The 20,410-nt window shown below is 41.3% G+C and overlaps 1 protein-coding gene across 4 annotated transcripts in view; it reads left to right on the top strand.

Moving 5' to 3' along the window:
• LAMA1 (laminin subunit alpha 1) overlaps positions 1–20,410 on the top strand; it is a 168,260-nt gene that overhangs the window by 107,719 nt on the left and 40,131 nt on the right. For all 4 annotated transcript variants that reach the window (XM_019490435.2, XM_019490434.2, XM_006262939.4 and 1 more), the window contains 11 exons: positions 1,810–1,953; positions 2,346–2,525; positions 3,098–3,283; positions 3,883–4,010; positions 4,808–4,928; positions 5,076–5,213; positions 6,640–6,761; positions 8,728–8,814; positions 9,079–9,272; positions 10,165–10,307; positions 19,823–19,921. In XM_019490435.2, coding sequence (XP_019345980.1) covers positions 1,810–1,953; positions 2,346–2,525; positions 3,098–3,283; positions 3,883–4,010; positions 4,808–4,928; positions 5,076–5,213; positions 6,640–6,761; positions 8,728–8,814; positions 9,079–9,272; positions 10,165–10,307; positions 19,823–19,921 — 1,542 coding nt within the window. The remainder of the gene's footprint in view (positions 1–1,809; positions 1,954–2,345; positions 2,526–3,097; positions 3,284–3,882; positions 4,011–4,807; positions 4,929–5,075; positions 5,214–6,639; positions 6,762–8,727; positions 8,815–9,078; positions 9,273–10,164; positions 10,308–19,822; positions 19,922–20,410) is intronic.

Below are 20,410 nucleotides of genomic sequence, written 5' to 3'. Positions count from 1 at the left end.
AGGGCAAATTAATGTGTTTTTTCATTAAAAAAAAATTCTTTAAAGTGGGTCAAGAAGATTTTTTGTGACCACATCGTTTTTATAGGACACGTAGTACCCTCTGGTCTATAGATGTAAATTATGGTACCGTTGGGTTTTTTATTCCTACTTCATTAATGGGCTTCTCATTATCTTACAGCAAGTAAGGAAATATAACAGCACAGGATAAAAGATTTGGGAATGGATGTTTATAAATATTATGCTTCTGGAAGTTTTGCCATGGATTTCAATAGGACCCACAATGTCATCCCTTATCTTGATTTATCTTTTCAATAGCAAGAACAGTATCATATCATATATCCAGCATTTAAATGATGCAGTTTCTGTATATTCCATTACGATTTCAGTATCATATCGTATGCAGACTTTTAATGATGCTATTTCTATATATTCTATTATTATTTCATGCTTCTTTTTTTCTGCTGGAGGATTTTTGCCTTATAAACAGTGTTAACAACAACAGCTTTGTCCAATAACCTATAAGAATATTTTTTTCTGTATTTAGAAGGATAATTTCTTTGAGCCTCTCTAAGCGAGAAGCCCAAGAGAGAAACAATTTATTACAGAGAACATTGTTTCGATACCAGTAACAATACAGAAAGTATGTTTTAACTTCAAGCCAGAGAAAGCATTGTTCCCTTCCAAGACAATCTAACAATATTGTGTTACCAATACGAAACCTTCAGAATGCATTACTGTATAGGCATAGAGGTTTCTCAGAGGACAGTTTGTGATGAAAGTGTTTAATAATATATAAGTACAAATTCCATACTTCCTCCATTTTGGCAGACAATTATTGATGCATAAGTGTCGTAGAAGCAGCATATAAAGGACTAAAGCAAAACCATCACTAATTTTAATATACAAATTTGTACTTCTGCATTGTTTTCTATCCCTCTATATCAAAGCTCTTAATTTATGAATTAAGCATTGCAAACTGCTGGGAGATAGGTACTGTATTATGACCTTGATTATAGGGATGGGAAAAAACTAACCACACTGAAGTTTTGTTGCTTACAGACAGGAAGGTTTATTAGATTTGGGAATAGAAAAATCTGCTGATTTCCAGCCCAGTTTTATAACAGAATATAAGAAATCATTATAAAGATTGGGAGAAACTGATAAATGCAGATAAATGACTTAAAACCTTGTATATGATGTAGCTTTCAGTTCATCTTAGAACTTTATATATTATTTATTACACAAATATACTGATATTAATTGGTGAGGTCTGTTTTGACGGTCCTGTGTCTAAAACAGTTTGGGGTGCTGCAACGTGCCACACAGTGTTAACACTCTTAGGTGTACAAACATGATTTCCAAGATATAGGTATCCATAGTATTAAAATCATTCTGACCTGATGTTGTCTTTCTGAATTCTTTGTAACATAAAAATTGCTGTGTTGTTTTTCTGTAGTAAAAAAAGAACTGGCATGTTCAGAGGGATGCCTTGAGTCTAACAAGGGTCCCTTGTGCCTAAAAAGCTTGAGAACCACTGATATAAAACATTAAGTACATTTCTTGCCAAGATGTTCTTGTGTGAAGAGAAAGTTAGGGATATACACTTTCTTAAAAAGTGAACTTCTAAATTTAAAACAAAGAAAAGTATAGAGAAATTGTGAAGTTCTGACCCTTGCCAGTTATTCTACATAGCTATAAGAATAGCTTTTCTACACAGTTTGTACTGCTATAGGTGGCACCATTCAAAAAGGATCCTGTTTTCACTCAACTATCAGAACAATAAAACATAAACATGTAATTTTATTTTAGGAAAATGTCTTTGGATTGCACTGTAGTGAATGCAAGACTGGAACCTTTGCTCTCCAAGCTAGTAACCCTGTAGGATGTACTCCTTGCTTCTGTTTTGGGATGTCAGAATTCTGTTCAGAATTAGAAAACCATGCCAGAATTCCAGTAAGTAAAGCAATTCAAACTTTTGTATACAATTTTCTGGTACACCTCTGTTGTCACACTGGTTTTAATGGCGTTTCATAGCTTTGTTGATAAGAATTGAGTATGGTCTACTGACCTGTTTGCAAAACGTGTGGGGGAGAGTATGGAAAAATGACATTTAAAAGGGTAGTAGTGCATGTGAACATAACCATTCCATTTCTTAAAACACATTCTTCATGTCTGACAAAAAATAAAAGATAATTATAAAACAAGTTTCTCTTTTTTTTTAAATAAGTATGTTATTTTATTCCTCTAAAACAGCATTTAGTGTGCTGAAGCTGAAACTGCTTCCAGGATATTATGTTTAGCTAGAATAATATTGTAGAGTGTTTCTGTTATTTTTGGTATTGTAGGTAACCCTGACTCCAGATCAGTCCATTCTTCATGTGGTTTCTCAAAGTAATCTCACAGGAACAAAAGAAGGTGTATTTTCGCAGTTTCATGATGTTTTATTGGATGCTGCAACTGTCAGACAGCACTTGAATACAGAACCGTTTTACTGGAGATTGCCAGATCAGTTTCAGGGAGACCAAGTAAGTGAATTAAGATAAAAACTGGAATAGTTTATACATTATAACTTTCTCATCTTATCCAGATTACATATTTTTCTGTGTTGAATCCTCCATTGGAAGTTAAGAACCTTTTTGAACTTGGAGTTGCACTTGCAGCATATACAAATTATCTATTCATATCGTACAACTCATAAGATTTTTCTTATATCTTAAATTTGTGGATACCAATATTTCATCCATGTGTTATTTTTCAGGGACAGTAAAAAGGAAGAAACTTCGTTGAAAAATAACCTGAAAGAGACTTTAACCCTGACATTTAATATAGTCAATAGATTGTACGAATGGTAATGCTTAGAAATTGAATGAAAATGCACTGCACTCCTTGAGAAGACAGAAGCCTTACAGACGCATAATATTGCTTTCTGAAAAAGAGTATTTAATCTTGATGCAAAGATTTCTTATTTAAAGTCTATTTTTAGGTTTTATTGCAAATTCTTCAAAAACTGGCAGTTCTGCAGTCTTTTCATAGGAATGAAATGTTTTCAACCAGTAACCTTGGAAAAAATAAATGTAATACTTTATCATCCAAACAGCTCATGGCTTATGGAGGAAAACTGAAGTACACAGTTGCTTTTTATGCTTTGGATGGCTTTGGCACCTCAAATTTTGAACCACAGATTCTGATAAAGGGAGGTCACACCAGTAAATTAGTCATCTATGTGGATATCTCTGCTCCAGAAAACAGAGTGAGACATCACCAAGAAGTAGAAATAAAAGAGGTGAGCTTAGATATTTGAATGGGAGAGGGGAAATAAGGCTTTGTAAAAAAAAATTTTAAATACTTTAATTAAAATGCATCTGGGATTGGCAGGCGGAAGTGACTGACTGCTGTCATTTTATGGAAATAAATTAACTTGGAACTAAACTTAAATTTAGTTGGCTCATTTGAAAACGCACAAGCTGATGCTGAAACAGCGGGGAGATTTTGAAAATTAATTTAATGAATAAATTAAATGCATGTGAACTTTGCTATCCTTGGCCAACTCTCACAGTTTTTAGTGGCATTGCGTTTTGAGCTCAGCCAAAATGTCATCTTTTGGAATTGACCTTTATTTTTTATTTAGTTAGGAAGGCGCTGGGATGCTATAACAAAGTCAGAGAGTAGAAATGAGTAGTTTGTTTCATTCTCTAGAAACTTCAGGTGGCTATTTTGAAGGACTGGTGTAGTCAAGTCCTTGAATGAGCTGGATTCCTTTTTATTGGAGACAGATCACTGTGATGTAGTGACTATATTTTCCCAGGAGAGATTGTTGTCTTTCAATAAATATGTAGCTTTGAACATTCATTCCTTAATTTATTTTAATTGTGTTCCCTCTAGCATTTCTGGAAATACTTTAACTCTGTGTCTGACCAACCTGTCTCACACTCCGACTTTATGTCAGTGCTTAGCAATGTTGAGTATGTCCTTATCAAAGCATCGTATGGTCAAGGATTACAGCAAAGCAGGTAAAGAATCCTTTGGACTAATATATTTCATTACATTGACTTGAATTTATCTCGGTAATAGTTATAAACCAAGATGGCATTAAAGGCTTAATTCTAATGAGAGAAATATCATATATTTGAGCGTTACCCTGATTCCTTGGAATTCAGTGCAAACGCACCTAATAGTTTGAATGGAAAAAGACTCCCTTGAACCTCTTCATCTTCTGAGAAGTGCTAAGGGCTCTGCTGCTCTGAAAAGGTTCATAAAAGGAGTACAATGACTTGCCTACTAAATCACTATCTTGTATGGCAGACATCAGATGGGCTTGCATGTTTCTCCTATAAAGTTTCCTATCATCCTTTTATAGTTATTGGCTTACTCACTGCAGTATCTTTACTTTTACTTTTGAAATTAAAAACAAAATCAAGTGACCTTCATTAAAAATAAATAAAATGGTTTTCATATACAAAATTGCATTTTGGGAACCATCATACATCTGTGAGGCAAGTATAAAAGAGTCCCAACTCAGCATATTGATATTTTACATCCATTTCTTACTCACTTTCAATAAATTTAGATGACTATACAAGTTGCAGAGATGATATTTCATCATATAGTAGTGATGGACCTTAACCAGGGCACCATATCTAGATACTCTCAAGTTTGAAGAAATTTAGATGTGCATAAGATCCTACTTTGTGGACAGATCAAACTAAAATCTCTTATCCAAACCACCAAGTTGATCCAACTTTGGGGATCAGCTTTACTTGCTATTGATATTTGTGTTGTTTTATTCTCCTCTGAATATGTTTTATAGAATTGCAAATATCTCAATGGAAATAGGAATGAAAATTGAGGACATGCATTTGGGCAGAGAGAGAGCACATCTCATAGAGCAATGTGAATGTCCACCTGGCTATGCTGGATTTTCGTGTCAGGTATACAGCCACTTAGTAAACAAAACACCTTTCTGTGCCTTTCATTTCTGATAAAACATCTTACCTTAAAAGGTTTCAAAAACTGGCTTCATGTATAAAGCTTTATTTATTTCTTATGCGCTATTTCATGTCCTCCTATATCTATAGAGCTGTGCTCTTGGATACTACAGGGAAAAACATGCAGACCTGAATGTAAAAGAGCCACGTCCATTGATAATGCCGTGTGTACCATGTCAGTGCAATAACCATAGTGAGATCTGTGACTTGGAAACAGGAAAATGCCTGGTATGTACAGTTAGTTCCATTAATATGGTAATTTTTCAGAGCATCTAATGTTAATAGTTGATGAGCTGAAGAAATATTTTCTATGAGGCTGCGGTAGTGTTAGAGTGATGATATAGCCACGATGGTCCAGGAATTATGCAAGAGGAAAGGATTTTTCTGGGGCAGTGTCTTTTAATGGACCAACTGCTTGGTTGGAATAAAGTTAGACAGGCTTTTGATAGCAAGACAGTCTTCATCAAATTGTAGGAGGCTGTGACACTCCAGTGAAAAACAGTTATTCAAAATTTTTAAAAAGTTACAGATTTAAAACAGGAAAACATATAAGCAAAGGTATACTGACTGTTCCATCAGCAAAATTACCATGGGTGTGTACAGAAGTGCTTTGTGCATGTTTTGCAGCCCTGTAATTTAGATCACTTTTTATAATACTATGAAGTTACAGCATTCTTAAACATGACATAAATGCAGTGTTTGGGAGGAGGAATGGGGCTCTGAACCTCCCTGCACTTTCCAGGCTAGGAGGTAGGGGGCGCTTTGAAGCCTCCTGGGGCTTTTCTACTGGTCAGAAATTTGACCAGTATATAGAAGTTATTTAAAGTGCTGTAGCTTGTTAAAGTGCTGTAAAATACAGCACTTCAAATTGAATACCTCATTTAACAAGGGTTAATTTAAAGTGCTGTACCCATTTTTTAAATGCTGTAACGCTGTGCACTTCTGTTAAGTCATGGCCATAAAGCACTTTTAATGGCAAAAAAAACCCTTCTTTCTATACCTCATGTGTCTTAGAGTTTGACCAAGGTTAGAAAAGAAGTAGCAATATGTTACATCTACCCCAGAAATTGTAGGCTAGATGAGAACTGGCTTGACTTGCAATGAAATAAAGAATGTATCTACACTGCTACCTAGGGATGACTTTAGGACTGTTTTCAAATCCCTATAGGATGATTCTGTGATGAAAACAACTCCTTAACAGCTTATGCTTACTTTAAAGTATTCTTTCCACTGCTGTAGAAGGGTCAGACAATCTTTTGAAAGAACTGAAATTTTCTCCATTGCTTTTCAAATTATTACTGTTTGCTTTTTCAAGCTAGCGTATTTTCTTTCATTTAGATGTTAAATTCACAGTTTAAGTAATGTTTCTTGGCATCCCTCAGGCTTGTGCCTGAGCACCTCTTTCTTTGCCAGGCCTCTCCTACAGTATGAATCTGAAGGCTTATTTAGGGCTCCCCATCTCATTCTGTTGTTCTTACCATTTATAGATCTGAAGTCTGTTACTCCTATAAATGTCAGGAATTCTTACCCTAAATCTTGTTATAAGGTTATATATAAGTAACCCTGCTGTAAGATCAATGTACATATTTTTATTGCAGAGAATAGAAAATTGTTGTTATTGTTTTTAAACTGTCTGCATTTCTTTGTGTACTAGAACTGCAGAGATAACACAACTGGTGATCACTGTGGTGCTTGTGCCCCAGGCTACTATGGGAAAGTACTTGGATCTGTCCGTGACTGTTCTCTTTGTGCCTGCCCCAGAGCCAACACCATTAGGTAACCAAAAATTTCATTGTGCATTTTATTATTATACTGCTTCTCATGAGCACAATAGCAGCCTCTCATCATCATATTTCCCTGTGTTTAGAAGTTTTTACATCATCTACTATTTTTATTAGACTTTAGTTAATTTTGGGGCAGAAACTTGTATTCTGAGTTATTCTTGGGAATCTATAGCTTCCTGCAAAGAGGACTGAATGGGCCATGGTTAGGGATATCTCAAATAGATAGGATATGTGTGTTATTAAGAGTATCTGCTTGGCCTCTTCCTTCCATGGCTCCAGTAAAGCTCTATTCACAACTTAAGGCTGTTCTTCTGCAGCAGAACTTCTAAGGGAGGGTGACAACAAAGAAAATTCTTGTCTTCAGAGACAAAAAATGCTCTGGTGGACAAGTGATCACACTTTAGAAGTACCATTAGGTATGAATGTGGCCCAATCTTAGACCGTTTAAGCGAGCCCTCTCTTATATTGGATATACCATATCCATTGTTCACTGTGCCCGCCTGGCCTCAAACACCCGCTTGCGCGCTGCCTTGGCACGGGCAGTAAAGGATGTCTGCTCTCTGGCTTTGTGGGTTCCCCGTGATGGGCTTTGGTTGTCCCTCTGGCTTTCCCCAAACTTTCCTGCCATGTCTTTGAATGTTAAGTCAGTGTGGGGTTCAGCTTCGAAGTTCCCCTCAGCGATGACCACTCTGCTTGTGGGATGTTTGTTGGGCTCCACCTCCCCTACACCCCAACCTTACACCAACCTCTGGCGGGACGCCTGGTCTTGAAACAGCCCCCCTCTGATATGGATGTTCCTCGCACGCGCTCTGTGGTATCGTCGCTCCTTATTGCCCTAGACGATATCACCCCTGCTCCTTGGGGAAGGATGGTCAGTTACAGCAGGCCCTAGAACCCCCTTGAGCGGGTCGGCTCTATTCCTGGAGCCAGCAGGGGTGCCTCTGTCGGACAGGGGTAAAGAAAATGAAACGAAGAAAAGAAGAAAAAAAAATGCAGGAGGAATCCTATAGGACCTTCCAGTCCAGCATCCTACTGGCTGGCTCTCCAAGCCCTCCTGCCTGTGCTTGGCAGTGCTTCTTCGATGCTGGTCCCTCGGGGTCCCCTTATCCTTTCTGCCCCCAGCCCGGCTCCCTGATTTGGTACCTGGGAGTGATCGTGCAGGGAAACTCCCGGTCCCTCGAGGTTGGCTTCAGCCTCCCCCTCCTTGTCACCGTGCCCGTCTTGCCCTGGTCCGACAGCTCCACCTCCTTGCGTCCCCGGCAGTTTTAGGGGTGAGTCACCCCAAAAGCTCCTCCCCTTTTGGTGCTCTATTTCAGTACCCCAGGTGGGGAGATCCCTTGCAGCCTCTGCTGCTGCTCGCTGTCTGGGCGATCCCTGCTTGCGCTGGCTCCACCCTTTGCCGGCACGGAGAGCCTCTGCCTCCTCACTTGCTCTCTCTTCCCTACTGCTGGCAGCCACTTTTATCCTTGCCGGCTGGTGTGTCCTTGTGACATCACCTGCCGGCCTTAATTGTATAAAGGCGCGGCTTGTGAACCACGTGGGTTTTTCCTTTTGGCGTTCCAGCATTGCTCCTCCTGCGGGTAAGTAAAGGTTTTACCTCTCTCTCTCCATTTTGGTGTTTTTTTCTGTGCCGAGCCCTGTGGGCGGGGCTTCCCAGTCCCACTTCTCGTTATCTCCGGGACATTCACTGTTTTATCACTCAAGCTGAAATATACAAGCTGACTTTAGGATACTACACAGTTATCAAATAGCAATGAAATTGTGCATATTTTCAAAATATATAAAAATGTCACAGAAGTAACCTAGAGCCACTGCATGACAGTTGAGTGGATGACACTGCAAGCTTGCAGATTTAGTGCTGGAAATATTATGTGGGTACCTGCCAAGGCTAGTAAAATAGTTGTCTGTGCTTTTATAGTTTGGCATTTGGGTTGTAATTTATCTCTTCTCTTCTCTAGCTTTAGTCCTACTTGTGTTCTGAAAGATGTTGATGATTATCACTGCGATGCTTGTCTCACTGGATATGAAGGGCAGTACTGTGAAAGGTGAGATTGCATTCCCCATCTGGGAAATTTTTCATTAGAACTGTACATATCTGCATCTTGAATGGAGTATTCAGTTGTCATAATGTTTTTACAGTAGCTGGAGTGTCATAGAGTGGTTTGTGGCTGACTGTATAAATTATTAATGTTAATTTAGTAATGCTCTTCAAACATCTATATCAGCTAGTAATAAAAAAGTTTCTTTTTCAGTTTTTTCTGCTAATAGATATCAAAATAATGTGCAGTGTCTCTTTTTTTCCTCTTCAGGTGTTCTCTAGGTTATTATGGAGATCCTGAAGCACCTGGTGGCAGCTGTCAGCAGTGTCAGTGCTATCCAGATGGTTCTGTCGACAATAATTGTGATCGTATAACTGGAAAGTGCATCTGCAAGCAGGGTGTGGCAGGACAACTCTGTGATGAATGTGAACCAAGACACATCCTTGTGGAAAATGAATGTCTTTGTAGGTGGCTTTTCTTTGTTTCTTCCCAATAACTTTAGCTGCAGTCAGGTGGTATGTATAGAAGTGTAGTTTTCTGAGGTGTTTAAGCCAATTGTTTCTATTGTTAAGCTACTGCAGGATTTTATTTTTTGTGCTGTTGATTTTTAATACTGTGAACAACAAGTAAAACACTAGTATCTGTTACATAGAATGCATGTTATTTAAATGAGAAAGTAATAATACAGAACAACATCCAGGTAAGTGATCTTTAACCTATCTTGTACTATGTGACAGATGAGTTTAAGGTTGTGTTTGTTAGTCTGTAATATCTTTCCATTATGCAACTCCAAGACTTTTCTTGTGTAAGCATTTGTATTAATACAATATTCATATGCAAACCTTGCATATTGCTGAAATAGTTCCATTGGAGTTGTCTTGGTCATTTGGGTTCCCTTTAGTGGCTGGTAGCAAAACAAATTATGCAGCTTATGGTACCATACTTTTACAGTGAACTACTAATTGTGAACTAGATTTTGCCTGGCTTTTATGTGAATGGGCCTGGGAAAGTTCAGTGCAGTTTCACTAGCATAGAATCTATTTCAGTTGGCCCAACTCTACTGCCATGCCAGTGCAACCACATCCAGTTCAATGGTATTATTTTGTATTGTCACCATTGTAACCTACAGGATCAAACCTGTCAGACGTGCACTGATGGTAAACTGGCATAAGTATGATCAAAGTCAGTCCCTACATTGTTAAAAACATGATACAAAATGTACAATATTGTATGCAATCGCTGTTGTTTGTAGACCTACCTTCCATACAAAGTAAATGTCATATGCCAATCCAAGTATTTTGTTTCTTTTCAATGAATGTCTTGTTTTACTAATATTTTTTTCGATGGTTTCTTCAGCATGCGATGATGACTGTACAGGTGTCTTATTAGATGACTTGGTTAACCTTGACAAAGCCATATTTTCAGTGAATCTCACTGATGTTGTCCTTGCCCCATATGGGAAATTATCAGAGTTGGAGAATACAACAAAACAATTCAAGGTGATGTATAAACACACAAATTTAATGATGCTCCAAATTCAAAACTTTGGCTGATTTTTGATATCACTCATGTATTTCAGTAGTATCACTCTTGATTTTTTAATGGATTTAGAATTGTGCATGGCATTCTGTTCCAAAGAGCTTAAATTCTAATTCTCCCTTAAAGAACAGTGGACTTGTTTTCTTGCTCTGGCCTATTTATGATTGCACTTTAGTTCTGAAAGAAATTCTGTGATGCCCTTAAGGAGCTGTCACAGAAGCTGATAAAAATGCGTGGGCACATATAGAAATATTAATTGTTACTACATATTAGCAAAATGGGGTGCAGCCTTTTAGAGATTAGGATTTGAATTTTGCGAAGAGATGCTGGAGAAAAGCATAACAGGATTGGTTCACTGCTACATTTGCATAGTTGCCCTGCTACTATTCTGGTCTTGTCCCTTGAGTCCTATGCCTTTCTTCTATTGCTTACTTAGCCTGTACCTATATGCTTGGGGCTGAATTTGACTCTCTAAAATCTGTACTAAGAACCAGTTATTCCAGAGGCAGGCAGCCTAACTCTCTAGTTAAGGGAGAGCTCAACAGTTGCGATTTAACTTGCTTACATAGCATTTCAGAGTGTTGTGGTTCATATATTCACATGCTTGGAACATCACTGCTTTGCGAACTGCATCACAATACTAGAGGGGCACTTGCTATCACTGAAGATTAAGTTCTTATGGCTGGGTCTCCCTGCTTGCACAAAGGCAAAGTTAAACAGAATTTTTCATGGTTTGTGGTTGCTAAAATAAGCATGGATAGTGGAAAGCTCCTACTCAGCAATAACTGAAGTGAGACATGGTCTAAACTGTATGTAAAAACTACATGTTTCTTTGAGGGTTTTTTTTTCCTTTGAGCACCTAAAATATAATTTTATATATATTGTTTACAACATGGGGGGGATCACCTTATTCGCCTCTCTACTAGCTCAGAATTCATTTTAACCTCCCATTTTAATCATGCTTTATTTTTTACCTAATATATCCAAATATTACATTATGTTAATGTTAAAGCTTATGTAATTACATAATTAGTTTGTATTTGATAATGTTTGTGTTCTTGTAGGAAAATCAACTTTTGGCATATACATTTTAAAAGTATATTTAGCACTTTCCTGCTAAAATGAAGCCAGGTTTTATGCAAGAATTACATCAGTATCACTTTCGCCTTCACATATTTTAGAACATAAATCAAATTATGTAGACTAGTTGTCAGTGTGTTGATAAATGTTTAAGGAATGCCAGAAGCTTGTGGGAAAACTCGATGAGATTGTTGTCCCAGTGGGCAGGTTTAAATGTTATGACTAGCATACAGCTAGTCCTATTTGTGCTATGTCAAAAAATGAAATTGATATTTGCAGAAAAAATCATTTGATAACTTTATGAAAAATAATGGTAGCAATTACTTATCTTTCTCTTTGTCTGGAATCAGACCTGTGTCTGCCATTCTTCCTCTGGCCAATTTAAAAACTCTCCCCTCCTTCTGGGATATACAAAAATAAATCACAGAAAAGCCTAGAGAAAACTCTTCCATCTAGTCACAAAAAACTCTTCCATCCAATCTGTCTCACTGGACCTTGGTCATTCCTTGAAGAGTTTTAAGTTTTCTCTCCTTTTGTTGCCTTTTTCTGGCTTAGAGTCAGGGAGAGTAGATCTTACTTTTTCATATAGGACAGTCCTGGGGCTCTCAACAATCAGGTTTCTCCACCAGCTCTCACTTGCTTCTTTCTCATCAAGGCTAAATTTCTTCTGCTCTGTTACATTTCCATAATTCTCTTTCTGGATGTGGATGTCTCTGTAGCTAAAACATCGCTCCTACTTCAGCTTATTTACCCAGCCACGTTGCCATACGATTATCTATTTTTAAGCTTCCACTATGGTCTTTTTTAGCCTTTTCTGAAGGCCTTCCTGGGCTTGGCTTGAAGAGATTCAAAGCTCAGCCCTCTGCCATGCACTCTCTTTCTGAACATCAAAACAGAATTGCCCCTTCTCTGGCCTTTCCCTGTGTAGAAAGAAAAGATTCTCAGATCCCCCTGACATGCCACCTCAGCATTCTTTACTATACCCATCAGCTTGGGAACTACATCCCTGAAACTTGACTTAGGACTGTGCTGAGCCTGTGCTGTGTTAAAAGGGTCACTACGTCCTGTTAAGAACACCAGAGTACCTTGTCTTGCCAATTGCCATTTTTTGTGATTCTAGCTACAAAACAATTTACTGTAGAGTCTTATAGAACACTTACTTGGAATTATAGGTGAAAAGGATTTAGGATGGGTTATAAGGGACTCTCTAATACATGTCTAGAATTCAGTGCAGGATCTGCCCAGGTACAAATTTTTTCCTTATAAGGAATGTAATGACCAGGGATGTTATGACATTTCACACCTCTAAATATTTTTAAAAGAGCAGCGTCTTGTTTGAGCCCTGAACTGAAGAGCCTGCTTGTGATTAGTCTTTGCATTCGTGTATAGAAAATAGACTAGTATGTATGGCATTTCAGGCAGAGCAAGTAAATATTTTATCTCTCCATGTTCTCAGCCCAAGTGAAAAGGTATGAGTTAGTTCTAATATCGACCTTTATTCTAGTATGAATTTTTAACTTTTTTGGACAGAAATAGTTTTGGAAGCTCCAACTTGGGTAGTGCTGGACCCAAACTTCAGAATCCTCAAAACCTTATGGAATTGCGCGATCAAATTTTGTCTCTAGTTATAAGTAGAAAGTAGCATGTTGATGTTGGAAGTGTACAACACTTCAGAGTGTCTGTGGCCTGTAAGTGGAAAGGACCAAGAACTAGATTCTGACTCCCTGGACACGCCTTTATGGTGCCATTGTTACTGCGCCATGCCAGTGGTGCACAGTTATTTTTAGCCACTACATCACCATAGCAATGCACTATAGCAGGGGAGTGTGTTGCTATGGTGATGTAGCTGCAGCGTCACGGTTTTTGCCCGCTGATGCTACGTCGCTGTAGTGCGTTGCTATAGCAATGTAGTGTCTTGTGTAGACATGCCTCCTGCTCCACAACCTTTTATACATCTGAGCTGTGAAGGTGATTGAGACCTGCCTTAAAACTGAAAAAAATGGCTAGGTGATATAAATTATCCCAAGCATAATGAGCATTTCTGAGTGGACAAGTAGCATGACCAGAGCTACGCAGTATTCCAATGATCATAGAATCATAGAAAATTAGGATTAGAAGGGACATCAGGAGGTCATCTAGTCCAACCCCCTACACAAAATAGGACCATCCCCAACTATATCATCCCAGCCAAGACTTTGTCCAGTTGGGTCTTAAACCTCCAAAGATGGAGATTTGACAGCCTCTCTGGGTAGATTGTTCCCTCCAAGTGACAAAGTTTTTCTTAATATCTAACCTATGCTTCCCTGGCTGCAACTTGAGACCATTGCTCCTTGTTCTACCATCTACCACCACTGAGAACAGTCTAGCTCCATCCTCTTTGGAACCACCCTTCATGTAGTTGAAGGCAGCTATTAAATTCCCTCTCAGTCTTCTCTACTCCAGACTAAATAAACCCAATTCCCTCAGCCTCTTCTCATAGGTCATTTGCTCTAGCCCCCGACCGTTTTCGTCGCTCTCTGCTAGACTACCTCCAATGTACCCACATCCTTCCTGTAGTAGGGAGCCCAAAACTGGGCACAGTACTCCAGATGTTGCCTCACCAATGCCAAATAGAGGGGAATAATTACTTCCTTTCATCTTCTGGCAACACTCTTATTAATGCAGCCCAGTATATATTTTCATAGATTTCATAGACATTAGGGCTGGAAGGGACCTCAGAAGATCATCAAGTCCAGCCCCCCTGCCCGAGGGGCAGAAAGTCAGCTGGGGTCATAGGATCCTAGCAAGATAAGCATCCAACCTTCTCTTGCAGGCGTTCAGTGTAGGTGCTTGAACCACCTCCATTGGCAGCCTATTCCAGACCTTGGGGGCTTTGACAGTGAAGAAATTCCTTATGTCCTTATGTCTTCCTTATGTCCATCCTGAAACAGTCTTGCAGGAGTTTATAACCATTCAACCTTGTCATCCCTTGGGGCGCTCTGGTGAACAAACGTTGCCCTGGATCCTGGTGAACACCCCTGATAAACTTATAGGTGGCCACTAGATCACTCCTCAGCCTGCGCTTTTCCTGGCTGAAGAGTCCCATAGCTCTCAGCCTGTCGTTGTAAGGTCTGTTTACCTGACCTCTGATCGTGTGCATGGCTCTTCTCTGGACTCTTCTCAAGCTTCTCCACATCCTTTCTGAATTGAGGAGCCCAGAACTGGATGCAGTACTCCAGCTGCGGCTCCACCAAGGCTGAGTACAATGGGAGAATGATGTCCTGGGATTTGCTTGAGAAGCATCTGGATGCAAGCCAGAGTTTTGCAGCCTTTACTAGCCGCAGCATCACACATTGAAGGCTCATATTCATCTTGTGGTCAATCATGTTCCCCAAGTCCCTTTCATCCATAGTGCTAACCAGCGTAGCACTGCTGAGACTATAAGGATGCTGCAGGTTTTTCCTCCCAAGATGGAGAACCTTGCATTTTTCATTGTTAAACACTATCAGGTTCTCATCCACCTATTTCCTGAGCCTGTCCGCACGTGTGGATGCTTTACCCCAGAATTTGGCCAGTCCGCTTCTGACTCCAATGTCCACATCATTAATGAAGATGTTGAACAGTATAGGTCCAAGGACAGAGACTTGGGGGACCCCACTGGTCGCAGGGCACCATGATGGTTGACTTCCGTCAACCACCATCCTCTGGGTCCGACCACGGAGCTAATTCCCCAGCCAGCAGATCGTGGTGGACCCAAGGCTGCAGTTGGCCAGTTTTGCCAAGAGGTGATCGTGGGATACCAGATCGAAGGCTTTTTTGAAGTCAAGATATATGACGTCAATCTCCTCTCCCTTGTCCAGGTGATAGATCACCTGGTCATAAAAGGAAATAAGATTGTTCAAGCAAGACCTGCCCACAACAAACCCATACTGGCTATCCCTCAAGATGTTGCCGTCGGCCAGTCTGTTAAGAAAGGCCTCTAATAATCTTTTCTAAGACGTTCCCCGGGATAGAGGTCAAGCTGATGGGCCTGTAGTATGTTGGATCCACTTTCCTCACTTTCTTGAAGATAGGCACCACATTGGCCTTCTTCCAATCTTCAGGCACTTCACCAGAGCACCAGGAGTTCTTGAAGATACGTGCCAGAGACTGGACTATGATGCTGGCCAGCTCCTTGAGTACCCTGGGGTGTAGATTGTCAGGGCCGGCTGACTTGAAGGTATCCAGACTCTCGAGGTGTTCCTTCATGAGGTCAGCATTGATGGAGGGCAAGGAATTTCCCTCATCCAGGCCTCCCTATGCTGTAATGGGCACGGGCGTCCCATGGGACTGGTGAAAAACTGATGCAAAGTACCCATTTAACAAGGTTGTTTTTTCCTGGATTTCAGTCGTCAGTTGTCTCATCCCATTTAGCAGGGGTCCAGTGTTGCCTTTACTTTTCCTCTGACTCCCCACATATCTAAAGAAGGATTTATTGTCCTTGATACTTGTAGCTAATTGGAGTTCTGTCGCAGCCTTGGCTTTCCTGGTTCTCTCCCTGCAGGTCCGGACCAGTGCAGAGTATTCCTCCTTGGATGTGGATCCAATCCTCCATCCTTTGTAGGTCTTTCTTTTTAGATGCAGGAGGTCCACTAGTTCCCTGGAGAGCCAAGGGGGCTGCTGTGCCCTTTTGCTGCCTTTTCTCTGAGATGGAATAGCGTTAGCTTGTGCATTGAGGATCGCTTCCTTGAGGAGCAGCCACTCTTCCTGAACTCCCCTCCCCTTGGGGTTGTGATCCCTTAGGGCCTCACCAACAAGCCTCCTGAGCTTGTCAGAGTCAGCTTTCCTGAAGTCAAGGACTTCTATATTGCTGACTGACTTGCCAGCTTTATGGTGGATGGTGAAGGTGATACGCTCGTGATCACTGTCACTCAGCTTCCCCTCGATTATTAGGTCACTGATTAAGTCGTTCCCAATTGCCAGTACCAGGTCAAGCAGCGCTTTATGTCTCGTTGGCCCATAGACCTCTTGTATCAGGTAGAGGTCATCCATGCACGAGAGGAAGCTTTGCGACTGCTCGGATTTAGCTGAGCACTCTTTGTACGAGATGTTTGGGTAGTTGAATTCTCCCATGACAACCATGGACCTGGAGCATGCGGCCTCAGCCAATTCCCTGGCGAATGCCTGGTCAAGCTCTTGGCTTTGGGTGGAAGTTCTGTAGTAGACTCCCACCATCGTGTCCCCTGTGCCCTGTTCCCCCCGGATTTTAACCCAGAGGGTCTCCACTCGTCCACCCTGGTCACAAATATTAGCTTGCAGGGACACGTAGCTCTCCTTGACGTAGAGAGCTACGCCCCTGCCCCTTTTGTTATTCAATCTCTCCTGTACAGGGTATAGCCATTTATACCCATGGTCCAGCCATGGGTAGAGTTCCACCAAGTCTCCATTATCCCTATGACATTGTAATAATTTGCGGTAAGCAGGAGGACAAGTTCCTCCTACTTATTCCCCAAGCTCCTGGCATTTCTGTACAGGCATGCAAGTGTCCCCTTGGGGGCCCTTGCCTTGCCCACAGATCGTTTCAAGACTGGGACAGGGGGCTCCTTAGAGTGCCATGGCCTGCTGGCTTTGCAAGGGTTGCTCAGTGGGCCAGCAGTGGCGGTAGCCCCCCCATCCCCCAGCAGGCTTAGTTTAAAGCCCGATGGAGCAGGTCACCCAGTCTGGCTGAGAAGAGCCTCCTCCCCAGTGGAGAGAGGTGGAAGCCGTCCCTTCCCAGCAGCTCATTGCCTCTCTCACCATGACTGTGATCATGAAAGCCAAAGCCTTCCTGATGACGCCAGCGCCGCAGTCTTTGGTTATCTATCTGGATCCTCCTCTCCCTCCTCAGCCTGTAGCCCAGGACTGAGAGGATCAAAGAAAACACCAGCTGCGCCCCCAGACCCTTTAGCCCTGCTCCCAAATCCCTGTAGCACCTCATGACCCGGCTGGGAGCGCTCTGAGCTGTGTCATTGGTGCCCACATGGATAAGGAACATGGGATAGTGGTCTGGAGGAGCTTAGGGATCTTGTCCGCAATGTCTCAGATGTGGGCTCCTGGGAAGCAGCAGACTTCCCGGGTTAAGGGGTCGGGGTGGCAGATTGCCCCCTCAGTCCCCCTCAGGATGGAGTCTCCCACAACAAACACTTTGTGTTTTGTCTTGGGGAGAGCGGGGGTGGTAGCTACAGTAGTGCCTGTGTTGCCTGCGGGAGCTGGCAACTCAGCAGGCTCTGCTGGGGCTGCAAGAGGTTTGTACCAGTTGCATAGCTTCAGCAGGGCAGGGGCCTTGGTGCGGCGGGCCTTGGGGCCCTTGATCACCTTGGTCCATCCCCTTGGCTGGACAGAATGAGAGGTCCCCGAGTCCTCCCTTGTCTTGGAGGGAGACTGGTCTACCCTCCGTGTCCCAGGGGAGAAGGGCCTGGCAGAAGGAGTCTATCTCCTGCTCACAGTCCCTGATGGCATGCAGTCTCTGGACTGCGGCTTGAGCTCCTCCAGCTCCTCCAAAGAATATATTCTTTGCCTTCTACACAGCAAGGGCACAACACTGTTGACTCATTCAGCTTATTGTTCAATATAACTCCCAGGTCCTTTTCTGCAGAGCTGCTGCTTAGCCAGTCAGTCCCCAGCTCGAACTGGTGCATGGGATTGTTCCATCCTAAGCGCAGAACTTTTGCACTTGTCCTTATTGAATTTCATGAGATTTCATTTGATCCAGTCCTCCAGTTTGTTGAGGTCTCGCTGAATCCTAGCTCTACCCTCCAGCATATCTACAACTCCCTCAGCTTTATGTCATCTGCAAACCTACTGAGGGTGTACTCCATCCCATCTTCCAGATCATTGATGATGATGTTGAACAAACTGACCCCTGGGGCACTTTACTTGATACTGGCTGCCAACTACACATCGAGTCATTGATTACTACCCCCTAAGCCAGACGATCTAACCAGTTCTCTATCCACCTCACAGTCCCTTCATCCAACCCATACATACTTCCTTAGCTTGTGAGAATGTTGTGTGTGACCATCTCAGAAAACTTGCTAAAGTCAAGGTATATCACATCCACTACTCTCCCCTTATCCACTGAGTAAGTTATCTCATCATAGAAGGCAATTAGGTTTGTTAGGCATGACTTGCTCTTGGCAAATCCATGCTGACTGTTTCTACTCACCTTCTTCTCCAAGTGTTTAGAAATGGATTCCTTGAGGACCTGCTCCATTATTTTTCCAGGGATTGAGGTGAGGCTGATTGGTCTGTAGTTCCCCAGATCCTCCTTCTCTGTCTTAAAGATGTGCACCACTTTTGCCCTTTTCCAATTGTCTGGGACCTCTCGCAGTTGCCACAAGTTTTCAAAGATAATAGTCAGTGGCTCTACAGTCACATCAGCCAACTCCCTCAGCGCCATCGGGTGTATCACATGTGGCCCCATGGACTTATACACATCCAGCTTTTCTAAATAGTCCTGAACTTGTTCTCTCACCACTGCTGCCTGCTCACTCTTCCTCAAACTGTGCTGCCAGGTGCAGTAATTTGGGAGTTGACCTTCCTGTGAAGACTGAGGTGAAAAAGGCATTGAGTACTTCAGCCTTTATCACATCATCTGTCACTAGGCTGCCTCCCTCATTCAGTAAGTGACCCACACTTTCCCTGATCTTCCTCTTGTTGCTTGTAGAAACCCTTTTTGTTACCCTTCAGGTCCCTTGCTAGCTGCAATACCAATTGCACTTCAGCCTTCTTGATTTCATCCCTTCAAGCCCGTGCAATACTTCCTAGTTGTTTATCCAAGTTTCCAGTTCTTATAAGCTTCCTTTTTGTGTTTTTAGCTCATTGGAGAGTTCTCATTGACTTGTCTTCCAGGGGATCCTTCCCATCAATTCCCTGAGTGAGTTACAGTCTACTTTTCTGAAGTCCAGGGTCTGTACTCTGCTACTCTCCTTCCTTTCTTTCCTCAGGATTCTGAACTCAATGATCAGGTGCCAGCAAGTAGTCCCAGGGGATAATGTTAGGCATCATAATTTAGAGGCATCTTTAGGCTGCTCCGAAGAGACCAGCTAACCCTTGATCAGGCTAAAGTAACAAAGAAGTGGGTGATGTAGAACCATCTTCCTCTATCACACACAGTCAGTAGAGTCCACTGGTCCTTAATCATGCTCAGTTGGCTGGTTCGAGAGATTTGACACCTAATTGCACCAAGAGTACTTGTGAGATCAGCTGATATCAGCTCAGATTTTTTGATTTACATGTGTAAAATCAGGCATTTGAACATAGTAATATTAATAAACTTATATTACCTAAAGTATACACTAAGTTTTTGTATTCAAAATTTTCTGGTTACAGAAACAGTGGCTTCATGAAATCTGTGCTAAAAATTATACATTAAATATTAATCTGTTATTCCTTACAGCGGGTTTTATTACCTAGAGAAGATCCACTTCATTCAATACAGACAGCAAAAGAACATCTGATGAGTATATCGGGACGCACTGATCAACTGCAAAAGGAGGCAAGTACTCTATGTTTTGATTTCAAGTTACAGTGATATTTGAGGAACCTTTTATGGAAAAGTCTTAGGCCTTACAGTATTCAATGGGGGTGAAGAGAGAGTTGTTTAGAAATTACTGTAAAAACCTATAACATTTAATAGAGGCATTTTTTTGAGTTATTCTGTAAAATTCTGCAGCAGAGGTATAGCATTCTACTACAGAATGGTTAAAAACATACAAAAGGTCTTCTCTAGTATGTTTTAGAAAACTTTAATTTTTAACTATTTTAAGGATTCATATTTCAAGTAAGGGAAATATTTTCTTCTTACTAGTTCTGGCAACCTTTTTGTCATTTATGGATGTTTGCCAGGTGTTCCTACCCTTTAACTACATCCACTGTTGTGTTTTTTTTACAAAATAATTTAAGTGAGCAGACTGCAAATGAATAAGCAAAGCATTTTTTATTTAGTCTTCACTCAGGTAAAGGTCCTACTGAGGTTACAGGGGAC

This window comes from Alligator mississippiensis, chromosome 3 (assembly GCF_030867095.1).
Source record: "Alligator mississippiensis isolate rAllMis1 chromosome 3, rAllMis1, whole genome shotgun sequence".
In the NCBI taxonomy this organism is placed as follows: domain Eukaryota; kingdom Metazoa; phylum Chordata; order Crocodylia; family Alligatoridae; genus Alligator; species Alligator mississippiensis.
This window is presented reverse-complemented; position numbering and strand designations above follow the sequence as displayed.